The following is a 22,965-nucleotide window of genomic DNA, read 5'->3' on the forward strand; positions in this document are numbered from 1 at the left end:
ACACACATAACTATTCTTTTGCTGTCAGTGAGCCATGATTTATATGTGTTTAAAAAAAAACAATCTTGTCATGTCCCACAGAATTATTTAATGAAAAACCCCAGCTATTTTGTGATAATTCCAATATCGCAGTTTTACTCATTCACTCTGCACTGTATCAATTCTTGTTGAGTTCTTGCATTCCAGCACTAAAATTGTTTTCTGAATAACTTTTGATACTGTTGATCAGTCAGGCACTGTGGTCTCAATTTCAGTGATTGATGCCCAAAAGCAACTTGCACTGCTGTATCAAGAGCACTATCGTCTCTTCCAGTCAATCAATAATTGCTATCTTGTTGGCCTCTGGTTCCAAATGCTTTTTACCCAGTTGAAAACACAAAGGCAGCACATTGCTCAGCACAATAATTTTTTTAAGTGAGTATTTGCCAGAAGAACTTAATATATAATATTAAATTTCTAGTAGATTACTTGTGTATGTAAACTAGAGTGATTTACTCATAATTGATGTTGCAATAGAAATGACAATTTTGTCAGCAATCCTTAAAACGACATTTGAAATGTTTGAGTTTATATCAACATAGGATTCTCAGTATGTTGTTATTGTATTGATTTTATTTAGTCAGATCTGGTGACATGTCAATTTCACAAATAAAAATTACTGAAGAATAAAGTCACACCTCATATAATATTCCAAAGCATATACTTTTGTAGTTAGAGATTCACAATATTCCAAGAATCTGAAGGGGGGAAAATAAATAATTCAGTCCAATTGACTTAACATAGAGTTCCAAACTTTGAACTAGAGTGGAGGAGCTAGACTTTCTGGATTGGACACTGAGAAATTGATCCAAAATTTCTGAATGTCAAAATTTGAACAGAAACTATGAAGAAGGATGTCAGAACTTCCTGAAAAGTCAGTTTCTTACAGCAAAATGCACAAAACAAGCATAGAATCAGTGCTAATAGAGCCTCGTGTTCCTGTTGCCCCTCCTAATCTTCCATTATCATGTAGTGCAGGGGTATGCCCAGCTGCCTTCACGTTTTGAGGATGTGGGTAGCTGGAAAGAGCCGGGGAGGTCGGGAGAAGGGGTGGTGGGGCATTCAAAAATATGCAGTACACAGAACTGACAGTACTTTGGTGAAGTATAATCGAGTCTCAGTTAGAAATGGTAAGACAAGAAATTTGGCTGAAAATCACAATCAAGTGTCTAAGTTACTCTGCATTTGAGACAACTTAGATAGAACATAGAACAATACAGTGCAGAACAGGCCCTTTGGCCCTCGATGTTGCACCGATCTGTGAACAATTCTCAGCTCGACCCCCTATACAATCCCAGAATCATCCATGTGCTTATCAAAGGATTGTTTAAATCTCCCTAATGTGGCTGAGTTGACTATATTAACAGGTAGGGCATTCCATGCCCTTACCATAAAGAACTTGCCTCTGACATCTGTCTTAAATCTATCAGCCCTCAATTTGTAGTTATGCCCTCTCGTACAAGCTGATGTCATCATCTTAGGGTAGACAGTGAAAGACTTTTTCCTATCTAATCCTCTGATCATCTTGTATGTCTCTATCAAATCCCCCCATAGACGCCGCCTTTCCAATGAGAACAGACTCAAGTCTCTCAGCCTTTCCTCATAAGACCTTCCCTCCAGACCAGGTAACAGCCTGGTAAATCTCCTCTGCACCTTTTCCAATGCTTCCACATCCTTCCTGTAATGGGGGTGATCAGAACTGTACACAATATTCCAAGTGTGCCAATGTAAGGTGTGCCAATATTTTAAACTGTAAGTCAATGGTCATGCAATATTCACATAAATTCACAAGCCTTCAATGCATTAGCCTTTTGTACGGGACACAGTTGTGTGAATAGGTGACAGAGGGTTCCAGCAGAAGTATCTCTGAAGTTTGAGGATCTTTTCAGGTAGCGACATTTTGGCATAAAACTCATGGAAATCAATTATAAAGTGTTTTCTTAAAAGGTAACACAACTCCACTCCAAAATCATTGTTATGACAGTCATACAGGAAATCTGGAGTGATAAACCATTTCGCATTGTGATGATCTTGGTGAAAATGGGTTATCAGAATTCAATTTTGTTTTTGTATCGGGATTAATTCTGGTAGTATAGTTGGTGAGAGGATATCAGGTCCTGTCTTTTCATGAATGATTCTTTAGATTTTCTATGGTTAATTTCTTTTGTAATTCATTTTTTATATTGGATCACCAGAGAATGTCACACATTGAAACAATTGTATAATTTGATGGTGAAGTGTTTCCTGTTTTGAGCTGTAACCACGAATGGATCTTTCTCCATGGATATGCCCCTGAGTTGCTCTCTCCTCATGGATTTTGTCTACGTCTGGGTTTGGTCCTGCAGTGTAGAGGATGCTCTCTTCAACTTAAAAAAAAATCTCCCCTACTCTGTTGCGTCTCTGTCTCTACTTATCTAACTATGAACTGTCTGACAGCCTGGAGAATCTTTATGACAAACTCATTCATTGAACCTTTTGTCTTGAGTATTTTCTGACAACATTAATACTGAAGTAATTTTACATTGCCTGATTGTTAATTGATTAATCTAGTAATCAATGCAGTTAATCAGTGGATGTCCTACTTTTGAACTGGTTGGGTATGAAAAGCTGTGATTACTTGTATCACTGTGCAGAATGTAATCAGCACCTCTGTCTTTTTGAGATGTGTCTTATGTTTTGTACTTGTTCACTGCAGGGGGAGTCTGTGTGGCCCAGTCATTGAAGATTCCACGAGATCCCAAACGAGCAGAATTTGATAAAATTATCAAGCGTCTATTGGAAACTCCCAATGCACGTGGAGTCATTATATTTGCGAATGAAGATGACATTAGGTGAGTCTTGATAATGCAGATGAAAGAGACATTGCATTTATAAAGCCCAGTGCAAAGTGGTTTAATTTGCAGATATTAGCAAACAAAGGCAGACAGCTAAATTATTGAGAGCAATCCAACAACAGTGAGTGACTGGCTTGGCAGAGCTGTTGATTAGAAAAAACAGATATTAATCATATTCCAGGATTAGGAGTGATATAGCAAAAGATCACATTTGAGGACTTTGACAAATACTTAACAATATAGCTAGAAGGAGAAATAGTTAAGAAAATCAAACAATATAGAAATTGTACAGGTCTGATCACATCTCGAGTACTGTTGTGCAACCACTGAAATATAAGATCCTTTTCAAATCTTGCATGTGAATAAAAAAATTAATTCCCCAAAGCTAAATGGCTGAGGCTTAAGGAAAATCAAAGAAGTTTTGGTTTCGTATTCTTAAAAGGAGCTGAATTTCTCAAGGACATAGAAAAGTTCAATCCAGAAAATAATTTTGAATCAAACGATGATAGCTGACCAGGGACACAAGTTTAAATGAGTAATGTATACATTTTGAGCTGATGAAAGAGAGTTTAATGTTGCACAGAAGAGAGATATAAACTAGAATGGACTTCTAACATATATCTCCCAATGAGGCCCATGGGTGGTTGCATGGGCTCGTCATTCTTAACTGCTTTCAGACACAACATCATGTGATGTATCCCAGAAAAGAATAGGCAACCTTTTTATTCAAATCAGCTTTCTAACTATACATTAGCTAATCCATCACATAAAACTTTGCTTACTTCATGCAATTATTGTGAATCCACCTTTATTATACAGACAACACATTACAACATGTTCAACTAAGCTATAATAAATCCCTATACTGCCAAGATGTACATTGATTTTTATGCTGTACTTTGCTCTTAAAAGATGATATCGAGAAAGACTGATAAATGACCCTTCAGTCATTTAAAAAGTTGACAAATTTAAAAAAAAAACAAAAGTAATCATAAGTCAAAATGCTACGAATGCCAGTAATGCTGCTTTTTACCTAAGGGATCATTCACAACTTACTTGTCAAGTCATAGATTGCAGTTCTTCAATGGGTACTGTGACCAAATTAGTTTTCAAAGTGCAGTAATCAATTTTGTGCTACATCCCAAGGCATAGTTTTTGCTCCTGGCAAATAAGTATTAAAGTAATTACTTTCATTTTTTTTCTTACTGTGTAGACGGGTGCTGGAAGCAACAAAACGGGCCAATCAGACAGGCCACTTCTTGTGGGTTGGATCTGACAGTTGGGGGTCCAAAGTGGCACCAGTACTACAGCAGGAGGATGTAGCTGTGGGAGCTGTCACTATCCTTCCAAGGAGAGTTTCAGTCCAAGGTGAGAGAATCTAGCCTTGAAATCCAGGCAAACAGATTCATTTTGTTCTGGCCTTATTCACAGAAACAACTGCAAATTAATAACAAAGAGTAATTTTCTTCTTCTTTTAAAACTGCGATTTGCTTTTCCACTAACCTTCTGCAGGCTGCAATTGCAAATGATAAACTATCCCTTGACTGAAGGTTTTGATTAGTTTTGACTTTCAGCAGTCATTTCATTGCTTCATGCATTGAGCAAAATAAAATCGAACAGTAACTGTACAATGTGCCAGTAGACTTGTTTTTCCAGACCAGGAAATCACCAGCTTTGATCTGTTGTTTATGTTAAGCCAGCTGGATTTCTTATTTGGGGGTTAAGGTTGATTCAGTTAGCCTTAGTATCCCTGCCCAAAGGAAAGGAAGCCAGCAGATTGGGCCGACCTGTCCTAGTCATGGCTGAGTGAATCCCTGCTGGAAATAGATTTTGTGGATTTTTTTTCAGATAGGAATAGAATCTAGTTTGAGTGCAAAGGTCCTGAATTCCTTTAACAAAAGTGATACGACCCTCCGAAAAAAGCAATTTAAGATGCTGTGAGGCAGAAAAAATTATATCTATTTGTTTTGATACATATTATCCTCGGCACTTTCGGTGGATTCTTCTTGCAAGATTGCAGTGTATAATGAGATACCATGTGCTGACACTCAGATCTTCAATTCCTTTCAGCCTCTTCACTTAATTTGCTGTAGCAAATCACAGTATCATGATTACACATAATAGTGTGTTTCATAATATTAAAGTTCAACTTATGTACATGATTTCTGACCTTTGTGTTTCAGTGTCCCTCAAGCTCCATACATCTGGTCCAGTCTTAGCTGTTATACTTGGGGAGGGAGAAAAAATAATAACTTTAAAGGCAGGACAAACTATTAGCATATGTTGAGAGGTTAGTCGGTAGCAATTTTCTTGGTCAGGAGTCCTTGTCCTTTGACTTTCAATCGGGATCTAAAAGTGTAATCAAGGTGTATGTTGCTGGTAACAGGCTGACGTTTGGGACCTGGACGCTGATGTTCAGGCACTAAATTTATTTTACACTTAAAACAGTCCTCTTACACAGTGAAAATCCCTCCTCCCTCATTCTGCTAAATATCAGCCCATGTATCCTTCTGTTTAAAAGAAAAAATACTAAACAAACACTTCAAACAATCAGAGGTTCAATCTTTTTGATTCTTCAAACTGACCTGGTAAGCATTGGTGGGGCCAATGGTGGAATTCACTTGATGAATTCCACAATAGGCATAGCCGCTCTTTATCTTTATTGAATTTATAGCCTAATGCTTAAAAATGTTGTCCGTGTAAACAATATATTTTCTCATCTGTTGAAAACAATACTAGAATAATGTGTTACACTCCAGACAGTGGTTGGTGACTGGAGCCAATCTTTACACAGATTTCTATTTATTAACAGAATGAAGCATTGCAACATAGATTTCTGAAATCAACCACACACAGTTTTAGTGTCTCTTTACATGTTTCTGGCTGAAGCCTCAATTAATGCTGTCCACTTGCAGATGTTGAAACATAATTAATATACAGTTAAAATAAGGTATAAGGTATACAGATAAACAAAAACTGCAAATTGGTAAGCACATCGCAGTTTGGAAAATTACTGTGACAAAACAATACTTAAACCGTGAAAGACCGAGGAAGTGTATTCCTTAATTATCAGACCATCTTCATTAACTTCATTGATGACCTTCTTCCCCATCAGAAGATGGGTTTTCCTGTGATGATTGCACAATGTTCAGCTCCATTCATGACTCCACAGACACTGATGCACACCATATCCAAATTCAGCGAGACCTGGATGAAATCCAGGGTTAGGCTGACAAGTGACAAGTCACAACACCAGACAGTGTAACCATTATGCCATGGCATTGAATGACACACACTATTAACTGAATCCCACACCAATAATATCCTTGGGTTATCATTGACCAGAAGATGAATTGTACTCACCATATTAGCAGGCAAGGGACTAGGAGTCCTACAGGGAGCAACTCACCTCTTGAATTCCCAAAACCTGTCAATGATCTACCAGGCACGAGTCAGGAATGTGATGTAATATTCCCCACTTACCTGGATGAGTACTGCTCAAACAACACTAAACCCTCTCAATTGCCTCTGCATCTACAAACATGCACTCTCTCCATCACCATGCTCAGTAACAGCAGTGCACATCATTCACAAGGTGGACTTGCAAATAATTAATCAAAACTCCTTTGAATGCACATTCCAAATTTCAAACCACTTGAATATAGAAGGGCAATGGCAGCGAATAATGGGAACAGTACGCCTGCAAGTTCGGCTCCAATTCATTCACCATCATAACATAGGAATATATTGCTGTCCCTTCAGTGTTGCAGAGTCAAAATCCTGGACCTCTGTCTGTAATAGCATTGTGGATGTACTTTCACAAAATGGATTGAATGGTTCAAGAAGGCAGCTCACAGCCACCTTCTCGATGGTAATTATTGATAGACAACAAATGCTGGCTCAGCCAGTAATTTCCACATCCCACAAATTAATTTTGATAAAAAGACCATGGCCTCGAAAGGATACTGAATATCCTGGTTGCAAAATATTGTCAAAGCTTTGATTTGAGGGTCAGTCGGGAATAATGACTGCTGTCTTTACTATTCACTTGTTGTAAGGTTGTAAGGACTAGCATATTGGTTGAAGTAGAAAAGTAGCATTGGGGCTTTGAAGGAGACATTATGTAAATTAATCAAAGCGCAAGAGGAGGAGGAATGTTTGATAGTTTGAGATGAAATAAGGTGACAGGTGTCTCATTAGAACCATAACTAGAACATTGGTCCTTTTGACTTGAACACCCTATTCCTGTGCTGGAAAATTCTATGGACAGTAATTCAGTGTAAATCTGGCAAAATCAATTGCTCAGCTTTAAACTTGGTATAGCCAAATATATACACTGTTTAGCCTTGAAGCTCAGCACTTGTTATATTTTCTGGCATATTCCATGTGAAAAAAAGGAGTATTGTTGAACAGGAGTGCGAGAGACTAATTTGACCTTGGCAAGTTACACTTGTAAAATTGAAATGAGTAGGCTGCTGATGATGCTTGGATTAATTCTTTTTTTTTTGCTTTTATTATTGTGTCTGGTGCATATCAATAGCTGATGGCAAATTTTTTGGAATAGTCATACACTTTACTCTTGTGACTATGTGTCCCCCCAGCTATTAATCAATACAAGAACATGGCAAATTTCCAACCGCACATTTTGAAGTGTGATGCAAGAGAGATGTGGAGAAAAGGAATACTGTTTGTAATATTTTTCACTCACTGACTCACTCTCCCTCCCTTTCTCTCTCTCTCACTATTACACTCTCACTCTCTCTGTCGGTCTCTCAGTCACTATCCCTCTTGCACGCATTCTTTTCCCCCTTGTGCACATGTTGTCTCTTACACTCTTGCACACTCTCACCGTCTGGTACTCTCCCACTCTCTCACACACACCCTCTCTCTTGTGTTTTCCCTCTTTCTCGCGCGCACTCTTTCCTCTCGTGCTTACTTGCCCTCTGTGTGCTTGCTCTTCCTCTCTCTCACTTTCTCTCCCTCTCTTGTCCTTGCTCACTCTCTCGCACTCACCATCGCTCACTCGATCGTGCGCTCGTGCTCCTTTCTCTTGCATGCTCTCTCACGCTCCCCCTCTCTCTCGTGCTTCTCCTCTCTGTCTCATGCTCAACCCCACACTAGCACGTTTTCTCTCTCTCTCTCTCTCTTTCTCTTCTGGCCCTTCTTTCTTTCACGCTCCCTCCCTCTATTGTGCTTCCTCTCTCTTGTGTTTACCTTCTCTCTCGCATGCTCCCACTCCCCTTCACGCTTCCTCACTCTCTCACGCTTTCTCTCTCTCTTTTGCTCCCTTATTGCCTCAAGCTCCTTCTCTCACACTCCCACTCTCTCTCATGCTCCCTCACTCTCTTGCGTTCCTCCTCACCCTTGTGTGCTCTCACCCTTGCGTGCTTTCACCCTCCTGCGCGCTCTCACCCTCCCACGCACTCACTTTTCTGCTCTCACTCTCTCTCTCTTGCTTTCATGCTCTCTCACATTCGCTGTCACTCTCTTGTGCTTGCCATCACGCTGTCCCTCTCTCTCGCACGCTCCCTCTCTTGCTGTCTTTCATGCTGTTCTCACACTCTCTTGCTCTCTCTCTCACTTGCTCTTGTGCCCCTCTGTCATGCTCACTTGCTGCATTCTGTCCATGTCCCTTACTCACTCTCCCTCTCACTTCCTCTCTCATTCCCTCTCTCTCACTCTCTCTTTTTCACGCGCTCTCTCTCGCTTGCTCTCTCTCTCACTCGTTTTCTCTCTCTCTCGCTCTCTCTCACTATCAATCTCTCTCTCTCACTGCCTCTGTTTGTCTCACTCTTCCTCTCACTTTCTCACTTCTGCTCAAGCTCACTCCCAATCATGCTGTCTCTCTCTGACTCTCCCCGTCCTCCTCTAACATCTCATGCTTCTTGCAATATTAGTCTAGATATTCTAAGTAGTATTTGTCCAGGTGCTTTAGTTTTGGGCATTGAGATCACTGATTTGAAGAAGGAGCTAGCAATGATTCTGACCAATACGCTGATTATTGATCGGGTTGTGAAATGACATGAATGAGAAAAACTCCTAGAGCAATGAAAGCTAACATTTGGCTTTTATAGATTTTAACATGATGCTGTGTTGGCATAAGTAATTTACTGGGAAGATACTCTGCACCTTTATAAATCCCAGAATCCCACCATTAATTGCTTCATTAACCTTGATTGCCACATTCTCCTCCAGGTATTGTTGTTCTTAAATTTCCTCCTTAAAGTTGTACTTTTATTTTCTAGTGTCTCTTTTCAAGCTTTCTACCAAAATATGTCACATGATAACTTGCTTGATTAATTTCAAGAACCCTGTTTTAGTCCATTTCACCAGTCTGTCCATGTTCTCTTGAAGTCAGTTAATATCATCTTTGCTGCTTATCAACAGCAGCACCAGTCTTCCACTTCCAGAAGATGATGAACACGCAACAAGTCCAATCCATTTGAGAAGCATTTTTCATTATTTGCTGATGACTGGAGAGACCAATGTGTGAAAGTTAGATTCTGCAACTATAGCTGCATATAAAGTGGTTATCAGTTGTCATTGTGGAATGCTGTCTTTGGTGTTGGCATCTGTTACCAAGCCATTGATCATTGTGGTGCAGACCAGCCCCTTAGATAATGTGATCTTTTCCCTCTGTTGTCGAGTAAGGTGTCCCAGGCATGAGAACCAATGTTTAGGGTCTTCACAAAATGATTATTAGCATCCTTGAGCTGGTTAGCTCTGGATATCTCTGCACAAGTATTGCTTGCAATATGTGGACTGATAGTGCAGGAAGCTGTGTAGTATTGCTTCTGTTTTCAAATTAGAGAGTTATACTTGGTTCTTTAAGCTGGTTGTGTCACCATAGTCTTACCAGACCATAGGGGCTGCTCTCTTATCAGAGAGAAGTGATTGGTAGTGATTTAACCTGCGGGTCACCTGGCCTCGGGTAAGAGAAGAGGTTGAGAAGGAGAGTCCTTTATGGTAACCTCAGTTGATTCTTTAAGATGTTTAAATTAATGGTAAGAGAACATGTGCTAAGATCCCGCCTGAAAAACCCTTTTCCAAATGCTTAATTTGCCAAGATACAGTGAGTGAGTGAGAAAAATATTCAACTGTCCTCTTATTATGCTCTTGCCCACTTCATATCTCCCTTGCATCATACTCCAAAATGTATAGCTGGAACTTCATTATGTTCTAGTATTGTATCTTTTGTTATTTATGACACTCCATAGTTTTGTATCATCTACAAATTTTAAATTAGTTGAACTTGACTCACCTTTAACAAACTTATACAGGCTCTGTATTTTTGCCCATAAGTTAAAAATTAAGGAGTTGGATAGCGAACATATGGCTCAGAATAGCATCAATAGCATGGATTCAGTTTCCATTCTGACTGAAGTGAAATTGGGACCTGTCTTTGTGCTTTGCCCTGGCTAGATTTTTCTGCAACAAGCCACTCGAGGCTTATGAGATACCATTCTGCATCAGACATGGATAACTAGGAGACACCCCTTCTCAACCTGCACTGGCTATATCAGAAACTTTTATAGTTCGACATTCACTTATTTTGACTGTATTACACACAGTTTCTGTGGTCATCAGGTTCTGGAGTACTATGTAAATTCTACTTGAGCTACTGGCTCAGACGGTGATGCTGTTTTAGAACTTCTCTGATGGTAAACTACTGCTGACAGAATACACTATTTTGACCATATCACTTTGAGACAGACTGGAAGAACTGTATCACCTAGATCCCGTCATTAAGTCCACCTTAACCGCAGTTTGTGATTAAGGAATTAGCCTTCATAAATGACTAGTTATGATACACAATTGGATGTGGTCATTAAAACTGTAGTTAATAATAATAATCTGATTGGCATGCTGCACTCACAGAATGGGGTAATTTGTATAGATAGGCCATCCTACCAGCACCAGTATATTGTTTGTCCTGCGATGATGAGCACAGAGCAAAAATGCTACCATTCAAAAAGAGTCATTTGCATGGTGTCTCTGTGGTTAGCACTGCTGCCTCACAATGCCAGAGACCTGGGTTTGATTCCAGCCTCAGGCTACTGTCTGTGTGGAATTTGCACATTCTCCCCATGTCTGCGTGGGTTTCCTCCGGGTGCTCCAGTCCTCCCACAGTCCAAAGATGTGCAGGTCAGGTGAATTGGCCACACTAAATTGTCCAGAATGTTCGGTGCATTAGTCAGGGGGAAATGGGTTTGGTTGGGTTACTCTAAATGTAGGATGAGGCTTTGTCCCCTTTCCCACTACCTGATCTAGAGAATTGACAGGATTCTACTTTGACTCCAATCTGAGCTTTAAGTTCTTGGAGATTTTCAATGTGGAAAAATCCTTTTACTTATAATTTTCAGCCAGCTATAAAACAAGCAATTATTTCCATGATGTATGCTAGCTGAAGCTTACTTCAAAATTTGACATTGGGATTGTATGCCTGGATGAATAGACAAGCAAGAAATTGTGTTTTATGGTCTATTAGTCATTAGATCTTTTGTTTCTCTGTGTAAGTCCATTGAAAAACTACACCGAGACATAAAACTGCATTTAGACGTAAATTTCAATTATCTAGGCACCCACTTCATTGTCTAGATTTTTGATTTCTGGAGAACTCAGCTTTTATTTTTAGTTTGTTTCATGCCTATTCAGCAGATGTTGAGGTTTTTTTTTATTCACTGAGCTAAGTGATATGCAATAGATTGGGAACCAATGCAGTAGTTTGAAGTGGAATCTATCCAGTTCTCCCAGATTTCTTGCATTGGTTTGTGACCTGAAGTGTATTTCTGTCCTTTTTATCAACTATTGTTGGTCCTGATCCATAGTTAGAGTTTGAAGATTAACTAGTAGCCATTTGAAAATTTCATTTTTGAATAATCCTTTCTCCTTATCCTCCACAAACCTTTGCATTAAATTGCCATGTTGTGCAATGTAGCTTTGCAGTCTTTATTCTCTTCCTTCGCGTTTGTATAAATTTGTATGAGTGTGCAATGCTGCAGGATCGTCTTCAATGATAATCTCCAACAAGAGAAAATCTAACTCTCGTCCCTTCTTATTCAGTAGTGTTACTCTCACTGAATCCCTCACTGTTAACATCCTAGGAGATTACCATACTGACCTAGATTAGCCATATAAATACGTTGCAAAATTAAGGCTAGGAATCCTGCAGGGAGACACCATTTGAATCTCCAAATTCTGTTTACCACCTAAAAGATATAAATCAGGTTTGTGATGGAACACATTCCACTTGTCTGGATAAGTTCGGATTCAACAACACTGAAGAAGCTTGACACCATCAAGAACAAAGCATCCCACTTGATGAGCACTACAGCCACAAACACACTTTCTAACATTCATGCTCAGTAGCAGCAATATGTACCATATCTAAGACCATAAGATATAAGAGCATAAAATAGGCCATTCAGCCCATCAAGTCTGTTCCACCATTTAATCATTTCTCAACCCCATTCTCCCCGTAACCTTTGATACTCAAGAGCCTATCTCCGTCTTAAATATACTCAATGATCTAACTCTATAGCCTTCTGTAACAATGAATTCCATAGATTTATCACTCTCTGGCTAAAGAAGTTTCTCCTTATCTCCATTCCAAAAGGTCTTCCCTTTACTCTAAGGCTGTGTCCTCAGCTCCTAATCTCTCCTAACAATGGAAACATCTTCCCAAATCTACTCTGTCCAGGCCATTCAGTATTCTTTTAAGTTTCAAATAGATCCCCCTTCATCCTTCTAAATGCCATCGAGTATAGACCCAGAGTCATCAAACTTTCATCATATGTTAAGCTTTTCATTCCTGGGACCATGCTCGTGAACCTTCTTTGACTACAATCCAGGCCAGTACACCCTTTCTGCAATTTGGCGTCCAAAGTTGTGCAGTCAGGTGAATTGACCATGTTAAATTGCCTATAGAATTAGGTGCATTAGTTAGGGGTAAATATAGGGAAGGAGGATAGGTCTGGGTTGGTTACACTTCGGAGGGTCGGTGTGGACTTGTTGGGCTGAAGCGCCTATTTCCATACTGTAGGGAATCTAATCTAATCTCAAAAAATTGTGCACTATACTCCAATTATGGCCTGATACTTAAGATGCACTGTATAACTTCACTTCAGACAGCACCTCGTGAGGTCACAACTGCTACCATCTAGAAAGACAAGGGTAGCAGATTCATAGAGAGTTCAAGACCGACAAGTACCTCTCCAAACTACTCGCCAGCTGGCTTGGAAATATATCCCTGTCCCTTCAGTGACATTAGGTCAACTCTGCAAAGTCTACATTCCCTGAACAAACTAACAAATTAGTATCTTTCACATAGCAGTGATACAGAGCTATGATTATCTCTGCTCCAATCAGAGAAGGACGTTTTAAAGGTTCATCTTCTTTTCCATTCAAGGTTGGAGATGTTTGTATGCTTCATGCATTTTTCTCTCCATTGCTAACTGCAGTTCTAACATGACACAATCAGCCCACAACTACAGTGCTGAATGCTACATGAAGACAGTTATTAATTTCTCTAGAAGTTTGTCACAATGTTCATGGAGATAGTCTGTTAGTTTTCTGCTGCTGACACCAAACTGTGTAATAAGCCTTGAGTCATATTGTGCTCACTTTCCAATTTAAAGTTCAAAGTGACTTTTATTCTTTCACGAAATTGAACTGTTAACAATGCCAGGTTAATGTGTGATAAAATCGATTAGCTTTCCATTTCAACCACAGAATGACTGTCCCCTGAGCTGAGCTGTACTGAAGGTTTTCTTTTCTTTTCCAGCTGTAGCAGATCATTGAAATAAACAATTAAGGATGGACAGTTGTCTGTACTTTTTGTTGAATTTCTTCCCTCCAGTTAATTTGTTTCATTTCTAAGCACAGCATAAAATACCTTCATTAGGATTCTCAATCTCAAATAAAGTCAGGTACATAAAGAACAAAGAACGTTACAGCACAGAAACAGGCCCTTCGGTCCTCCAAGCCTGCACCGATCTAGATCCTCTATCCAAACCTGTCACCTATTTTCCAAGGATGTGTATCCCTCTGCTTCCTGCCCATTCATGTATCTAGACAGATACATCTTAAATGACGCTATTGTGCCCGCCTCTATCACCTCCACTGGCAAGCATTCCAGGGACCCACCACCCTCTGCGTAAAGACCTTCCCACCCATATTTCCCTTAAATGTTTCCCTTCTCACCTTGAACTCGTGACCCCTAGTAACTGAGTCCCCAACTCTGGGGAAAAAGCTTCTTGCTATCTACCCTGTTTATGCCTCTCATGATTTTAAAGACCTCAATTAAGTCCACCCTCAACCTCCATCTTTCTAATGAAAATAATCCTAATCTACTCAACCTCTCTTCATAGCTAGTGCCGTCCCACCAGGCAACATCCTGGTGAACGTCCTTTGCACCCTTTCCAAAACATCCACATCCTTTTGGTAATGTGGCGACCAGAACTGTATGCAATGTTCCAAATGCGACTGAATTAAAGTCCTATACAACTGTAACATGACCTGCCAACTCATGTACTCAATACCCTGTCTGATGAAGGAAAGCATCCATATGCCGCCTTAAGACCATAAGACATAGGAGTGGAAATAAGGCCATTTGGCCCATCGAGTCCACTCCGCCATTCAATCATGGCTGATGGGCATTTCAACTTCACTTACCCGCATTCTCCCCGTAACCCTTAATTCCTCATGACATCAAGAATCTATCAATCTCTGCCTTGAAGACATTTAGTGTCCCGGCCTCCACTGCACTCTGCGGCAATGAATTCCACAGGCCCACCACTCTCTGGCTGAAGAAATGTCTCTGCATTTCTGTTCTGAATTGACCCCCTCTAATTTTAAGGCTGTGTCCACGGGTCCTAGTCTCCTCGCCTAACGGAAAAAAATTCCTAGCGTCCACCCTTTCCAAGCCATGTATTATCTTGTAAGTTTCTATTAAGTCTCCCCTCAATCTTCTAAACTCCAATGAATACAATCTCAGGATTCTCAGCCATTCCTCGTATGTTAGACCAACCATTCCAGGGATCATCCATGTGAATCTCTGTGGACACGTTCCAGTGCCAGTATGTCCTTCCTGAGGTGTGGGGACCAAAACTGGACACTGTACTCCAAATGGGGCCTAACCAGAGCTTTATAAAGTCTTAGTAGCACAATGGTGCTTTTCTATTCCAACCCTCTTGAGATAAGTGACAACATTGCATTTGTTTTCTTAATCACAGACTCAACCTGCATGTTTACCTTTAGAGAATCCTTAACTAGCACTCCCAGATCCCTTTGTACTTTGGCTTTACAAATTTTCTCACCATTTAGAAAGTAGTCTATGCTTTTATTCTTTTTGCCAAAGTGCAAGACCTTGCATTTGCTCACGTTGAATTCCATCAGCCATTTCCTGGACTACTCTCCCAAACTGTCTAGATCCTTCTGTAGCCTCCCTACTTCCTCAGTACTACCTGCCTGTCCACCTAACTTCGTATCATCGTCAAACTTCGCTAGAATGCCCCCAGCCCCTTCATCCAGATCATTAATATATAATGTGAACAGCTGTGGCCCCAACACTGATCCCTGCGGGACACTGCTTATCACCGGCTGCCATTCCGAGAAAGAACCTTTTATCCCAACTCTCTGCTTTCTGTCAGACAGCCAATCCTCAATCCATCCCAGTAGCTCACCTCAAACACCATGGGCCCTCACCTTGCTCAGCAGCCTCCCGTGTGGCACCTTATCAAAGGCCTTTTGGAAGTCTAGATCGACCACATCCATTGGGTTTCCCTGGTCTAACCTACTTGTCACCTCTTCAAAGAATTCCAACAGGTTTGTCAGGCATGACCTCCCCTTACTAAATCCATGTTGACTTGTTCTAATCAGACTCTGCTCTTCCAAGAATTTAGAAACTTCATCCTTAATGATGGATTCTAGAATTTTACCAACAACTGAGGTTAGGCTAATTGGCCTATAATTTTCCATCTTTTGTCTTGATCCTTTCTTGAACAAGAGGGTTACAACAGCGATCTTCCAATCATCCGAGACTTTCCCTGACTCCAGTGACTCTTGAAAGATGTCAATTAATGCCTCCGCTATTTCCTCAGCCACGTCTCTCAGAACACTAGGATGTATCCCATCTGGGCCAGGAGACTTATCAATTTTAAGACCTTTTAGCTTTTCTAGCACTTTCTCTTTTGTAATGGCAACCATACTCAACTCAGCCCCCTGACTCCCTTTAATTGTTGGGATATGACTCATGTCTTCCAGTGTGAAAACTGACGCAAAGTACTTGGTAAGTTCTCCTGCTATTTCCTTATCTCGCCTCATTAGGCTTCCAGCATCAGTTTGAAGTGGCCCAATGTCTACTTTTGCCTGTCGTTTGTTTCTTATGTATTGAAAGAAACTATTACTATCATTTCTAATATTACTGGCTAGCCTACCTTCATATTTGATCCTCTCCTTTCTTATTACTCTTTTTGTTATCCTCTGTTTGTTTTTGTAGCCTTCCCAATCTTCTGATTTCCCACTGGTCTTGGTCACTTTATAGGATCTCTCTTTTTCTTTAATACATTTCCTGACTTCCTTTGTCAGCCATGGCTATCTAATCCCTCCCCGGATAATCTTTCTTTTCTTGGGGATGAACCTCTGTACAGTGTCCTCAATTATACCCACAAACTCCTGCCATTTTTGCTCTACTGTCTTCCCCGCTAGGCTCTGCTTCTAGTCTATTTTTGTCAGTTCCCCTCTCATGCCCTCATAATTACCTTTATTTAACTGTAACATCATTACATCTGATTTTGCCTTCTCTCTTTCAAACTGTAGACTGAACTCTATCATATTATGATTGCTGCTTCCTAAGGGTTCCCTTACTTTAAGATCTTTTATAAAGTCTGGTTTATTACATAGCACTAGGTCCAGAATAGCCTGCCCTCTTGTGGGCTCCAAAAAGCCACCCTGAAGGAATTCCATGAATTCCCTTTCTTTGGATCCACTGGCAACATTATTTACCCAGTCCACCTGCATATTGACGTCTCCCATGATCACTGTGACCTTGTCTTTCTGACATGCCTTTTCTATTTCCCGGTACATGTTGCGTCCCTGGTCCTGACCACTGTTAGGAGGTCTGTACACAACTCCAATTATGTTTTTTTTGCCTTTGTGGTTCCTCAATTCCACCCTTGACCTCTATAGACCTGTGTTGCAAACTTCAGGGTGTAATAGACCTGAACACCCAGATCTCTTGGTGCCTCAGTTTTCCCCAAGACCTTTCCATTTACTGTATAGTTCGCTCTTGACTTGGATCTTCCAAAATGCATCACCTCACATTTGTCCAAATTGAGCTCCATCTGCCATTCCTCTGCCCTACTCTCCAATCTACCTGTATTCTGCTGTATTCTCTGGTAGTCCCCTTCACTAACTGCTATTCCACCAATCTTAGTGTCATCTGCAAAAAGTACATGATTTGAAAGGAAGGACAAATAGAAGTTGAAGGAAAATCGAAATGGATTAGCAAGTTGCCAAATCACTGAAGGAGGTTTAATTTAAAACATGCATTGTGGCCAAGGAAATGAAGTCTGTGGACCCTAAAATGGGAATGTTGTCTTTATAACCTTACCATTTGAATTTTTGGAGTGTGAGGAGACATTCCCAGATAAGCATAAAAAGAAGAGGGGAAAGAGAAACAGAGAGTATTCAGTAAGAGTAATTGAGTAATGAATGAGTGGGTAAGAAGACCTGAACTGCTGTGCTCTTCCAGCACCACTAATCCAGAAAGAAGAAACGAGTGCTGAGTAAGTGTGTGAGTGAGTGCAAACAAGCTCTTAGTGGATGTAGCAGTGTTAGCCCTGGCTACATGGGGCAAGAGAGTGTTGGTGGCTGAGCACAACAGAATGCCAAGTGTGAGCACTGGGGTAAAGTCGAAAGCATGCATAGTTACTTTAAGATAGAAAGTGCCTTCCTGAAGTAAAAGTACAGCCACAGCCCCCAACTAAAGGTCACGCTGTTACAACTGGCAGTTAAATGGATACCTGAGTTGTGGTAGTTGTTTTGACAACAATTCTAATTTGACCAATCAATTTAAATTATGCCAAGATATGAAAACCCAACTGAGTTTGAATTTATTGTTTTGATACATGGAAACCAATCAAATTATAAGAATTTAATGTGTCATAGGGGTATACATAAGCCTGGTATGCAGTGGGACTATCATATGTTGAAAGATTGAAATGACAGGGCTTGTATACACTTGAGTTTAGAAGGCTGAGAGGGGATGTGATTGAGATGTATAAGATTATTGAAGGATTGGACATTCTGGAGGCAGGAAGCATGTTTCTGCTAATGGGCAAGTCCAGAACCAGGGGACACAGTTTAAAAATAAGGGGTAAGCCATTGAGAACAGAGTTGAGAAACTTCTTCACCCAATGAGTGGTGGATATATGAAATGATCCACCCCAGAAGGCAGTGGAGGCCAAGTCTCTGGATCCTTTCAAGGAAGAGATGTATAGAGCTCCTGAAGATAGTGGAAATCAAGGGTTATGGGGATAAGGCAGGAACAGGATACTGATTGTGGATGATCAGCCATGATCATAATGAATGTTGGTACTGGCTCAAAAAGCCTACTCCAGCACCTATTGTCTATTGGTGAGAGAGAAACTGCCAGAGAGTAACTGAAAATCTAACATCCTGTTCTCTATCAGAGGTACCTTTTCATGTAAAAAGGCACTCACAGTAGAAGGAAAGAAGACAAACCAGGGAGATCTTCAGCTGGAAGAGTGAAGACACAGAAGAAGACAGAGACTCCTTTACTTGGAGATTAAGTTAATGTAATTTTAAAAAGTGTCTTATTGGAATAGCATATTTTTTGAGAATTGGAATTAGTAAGTAATTATGGGGCACTTAGATTTGTGACTAGTTTTTGTTTAATGTTTACTATTAGACTAAGAAAATAAATTGTTTTTTTTCTTTAATAGTGGAATTTGGGAGTTCTCTGTGCTTAACATTGTAACAGTTTACCAGATGAGGCAAGCTTTTCTGAGTGTTTGGTTTAATTCATGGAGGGGCTTGACCTTTTGCGCTGTAACAGCATACAACCACCTGATGAAGGACAGCATTTCAAAAGCTAGTGCTTCCAGTTAAACCTGTTGGACTATAACCTGGTGATGAGTGATTTTTAAATTTTGTACACCCCAGTCCAACACCAGCATCGCCAAATTATATCAAATTTTGAGCACTGAGTGAGTTTGTGAGTGTGTGCATCAAGTGTGCTTGTACATGAGTCAGTGACTGTGAGCTGTGAGTCCATAAGTGAGTGACAAAGTGTTGAGAAAGTGGATTTGAATGGGAGACAAACACATTCATGCAAACAAATGCCAAATGACTGCAAGTAAGCATAGAATCCATAATTATGACCCCTGATTGAGTAACTGTGATGCTCAGTGAGTGCAAAGGTGTTCTCAGTGAATGGGTGAGAGTGAGAACCATATAGGCATTCAGTGTGAGAGTACAGGCAAATGCTGATTGCGTGTTAGTCCTGAATGAAAGTGTTGTGTGTATGTGTGATAGATGAATGAGTATACAAATGATTTGACAATGTGAATGAGCCCACAGTAAGTTGATGTGAGCAAATGCCAACTATGCAGTTGTGAGCATGGGTAAGGTTGTGAGTGTGAGTACTGAGTGAATGTGAGTGAGTTTTGAGTGGGGTTAGGAGATGAGCTAAAAGGTGTGTGGCCATGTTTTATGTAATGTGCAATAAAAGATGGAGTTTTGAAATTGGATTGGTCAAGCTCCACTGTTTGTGAGGAAAAGAAGATCCTAAGATGGAGAAGAAATGGAACAATTGTTCAAAAGCTTTTAATTCCAGTCAGAGAAAGAAAGCGACGTTTCTCATATATCGTTTATGTATTGCTTATAATCATTGTTTTTTTAAACATTTTAACAGATTTTAATGCTTTAAAATCAAACTCTGATTCTGTATCCTGTCAATCCTCTTGTTGGCACTCATCTCTGTTGCCAAATATAAAACTCCTGATAAAAAAAATTAAGAAATTTCAGTTTAACTCTAGTCCATTGGTCAACGGGACATGATGATTCATAACTTCAATAAAATTGCAGAATGTGTATACACATTAGCAATTGAATTTGAAATAATGCTGAGTTGGTGGACTTCAGCCATCAAAATGAGGATGTCATAGATTGCTTGGAATAAGGCAAAGATTTTTAGGTGAATTGTTTGTTTTAAAGAGCATCAGAAGTGATCAAAATAGAGTCTTGAGCTGGAGTGCCAATCACCTGAGTTGTGAACGATACTACCTTCGTATAAAAGGAGTTGAAATATTTTGTCTGCTCCCTGTTATCGGACTGATTTCCACTTATTTTGTCTTTGAGTGCTCATTGGGCTGCATGACATTGTTGCTGCTAATATTTGACCTAATAACTTCACCCATGACTAGAATTAAACAAACCATTTGCTAAGGATTTTGACCATACCTAAAAATATATTCACATTACACTGGAGGGAAAACAAACTTGATGTTTTGAGTCCAGTAAGCTTTCTTCAGAATGGGTCACTGGACTTCAAATATTAACTCTGCTTTTTCTTCACAAATGCTGCCAGGAATGCTGAGTTTCTCCAGACATTTCTGTTTTCATTTCATATCTTTGGCATCTGCAGACCTTTGTTTTATTTTGCTCACACATTACTGTTCAGTTGCTGCTGGAGGCACAGGAATCTATGCTCTAGCGAAATGTAGCATTATCCAGTTCTTATTGAATTCTGTGAAAGACAACCATCTTAGCAGTTTAATAAACTGTGAAGCCACACTATCCCTGTCAGTTGACTACCTTAATGGTATGAGCCAGTGGCTTAAAGGGTAAATCTTTCTTTGAGCCGCAGAAGTGTTTGTCAAATTGAATCAATGACTACCCGATAACTGTGTACATGGTATAAAATTGAATGCACTGCAAACGATGAAGACATGCTACCTGAGTGCAGAATGTTACCTAAAATATTTACCAACAATGTTAGACAAAAGTTCATGCAGGGCACTTCGCACAGAATGAAAGATGTTGACTTGAACTTCCACATTCCAGCAAAAGCTGTCGAAATACTAAAGCTTTCTATACTCTGTGTGGTGGTTCCTCTTTTGGCAATTTCTTTGTGACCTGGGGTCTGCAAAATGCCGGTCGTTAGTCTATGGATCAATTACTTTGGTTGGATTTGATGGGTAGTTAAATGGCCATGTGTCCTTCCTGACACCAACCCTGCCCATTTATCCAGGCTGGGGACTGGCAGTGCTGCACACTGACTTGCCGATGCTGGCTGCCTGGTTTTCTATGCTCTGTGGGATAATGTGCATTTTTAAATATGCTACAAAGACCCAGATATGTGCACGGCAATACTATGGAGTAAGACTTGCATGTTCCTCTTCTCCCATTTACTTGTACAGCCCCCTGCCCTGCCTAGACTATAAGATGCAGGTTTTGATCCTACTCTGGGTACATAACGGCCCAGAATAACCATTGGATTTTATTGTTACTTCATGAAGTATAATTACAAGACCAGTCATTGGCCTTCCTGTGTGGAAGAGTGTGGCATCAGATTGTTGACAGCTGAACAAGACCTGTTCATAACTTCAAAGGTTATCCAACACAACCGTTCCCAACAATTGTGCTAACTTCATAGACCCACTGATGTTTACAATGTGAGTTGTGTCACTCATGCTGATGTCAGCATATATTCTGGGTTTCATCAAGTTTGAGTGCTGAAACCTGGGAAACAATTTGAATACTTCCTATTCCTTTGACTGCTATCCTACTGCTTTGTTCCTTGACTTTTGCTGCAGTATTATTGTGGGTACAGCTGAGCTCTCTGCTTAGAGAGTTCAAAGTTGGAAATCAATTCCTTCCTCCGCTTTTGCACAAGACTTGACCACGATGCCAGTCAATCAACATAGACGGTAGTCACTATATTTTAAGGAGAATTGCACACAAATGGTGAAGCTTGACTTACAGAAGCTAAATAGATATTGAGCCACTGAAAAATGTCTGGTCGATCATCTGGTCTTAGTATACAACGTTGGTGCCAATTGCTGAATAGCCTGGAGCAGACAGCCGATTAGAAGCAAATTTCATGAAGCAATATAAATATTTTTAATCAACTTGTTCATCAATGTCATGACCTATCTCTGGAACATAATGGGCACTCCTTGCTGAGAGGTACAGGTACTAAAACTGTGCCAGAAGAACTGTTCTTCATGGAACAGTATAAATGGACTTCACGCAACCACTTTGACTGAAAGGCAAACACGTTGGTTCAAGGACTAAATGAAATGCCATAATAGTTTCACGCATGCAACACTAGAAGTCCCTTAGCTCACAGGTCTCATTCCTGATGAAGGGCTTTTGCCCGAAACATCAATTCTCCTGTTCCTTGGATGCTGCTTGTCCTGCTGTGCTTTTCCAGCACCACACTCGCGGCTCTGGCCGAGACTGCCCAGTGAAGGCTATAATATCTATATCTGTGGACGGCACTTTGAAACCTGAAGGTTCCAGCAAAAATTATCTCAATATATCTTGGTAGGGTTGGATAGATAAGCATATTAGGATAAAGTGAGCACTGCAGATGCTGGAGATCAGAGTCAAAACACATGGCGCTGGAAAAGCATGGCCGGTTTGGAAGCATTCAAGGAACAGGACAGTTGATGTTTCGAGCATAAGCTCTTCATCAGGAATGTCAGTTGGGGGAGATGCCCAAGGGGGCTGAGAGATAAATGGGAGGGATTTAGGGCTGGTTTGAAGGTTGCTAGGAATGTAATAGATGAAGATTGGGGGTGATAGGTCAGAGTGGAGGGTGGAGCAGATAGGTGGAAAGGAAGATGAACAGGTAGGATAGTTCAAGAGGCTGGTGCCGAGTTGGAAGGTTGGATCTCAGATAAGGTGGGGAGAGGAGAGATAAGGAAACTGGTGAAATTGACATTGATCCCATGTGGTCGGAGGGCCCCAAGGGGGCAGATGAGGTGTTCTTCCTCCAGGTGTTGGATGGCTAGGATTGAGCAGTGCAGGAACCCTAGGACTTGCATGTCCTTGGCGAGTGGGA

At 40.4% G+C, this 22,965-nt stretch overlaps 1 protein-coding gene across 1 annotated transcript in view; it reads left to right on the forward strand.

Annotated features, from left to right (window-relative positions):
- LOC132828198 (metabotropic glutamate receptor 4-like) overlaps nucleotides 1-22,965 on the forward strand; it is a 1,188,807-nt gene that overhangs the window by 477,992 nt on the left and 687,850 nt on the right. Inside the window, exons 3-4 of the mRNA XM_060845139.1 lie at nucleotides 2,735-2,870; nucleotides 4,087-4,241. Of these exons, the coding sequence (XP_060701122.1) occupies nucleotides 2,735-2,870; nucleotides 4,087-4,241 (291 nt within the window). The remainder of the gene's footprint in view (nucleotides 1-2,734; nucleotides 2,871-4,086; nucleotides 4,242-22,965) is intronic.

The sequence above is a fragment of the Hemiscyllium ocellatum genome, chromosome 26 (genome assembly GCF_020745735.1).
Source record: "Hemiscyllium ocellatum isolate sHemOce1 chromosome 26, sHemOce1.pat.X.cur, whole genome shotgun sequence".
Classification (NCBI taxonomy): Eukaryota; Metazoa; Chordata; class Chondrichthyes; order Orectolobiformes; family Hemiscylliidae; genus Hemiscyllium; species Hemiscyllium ocellatum.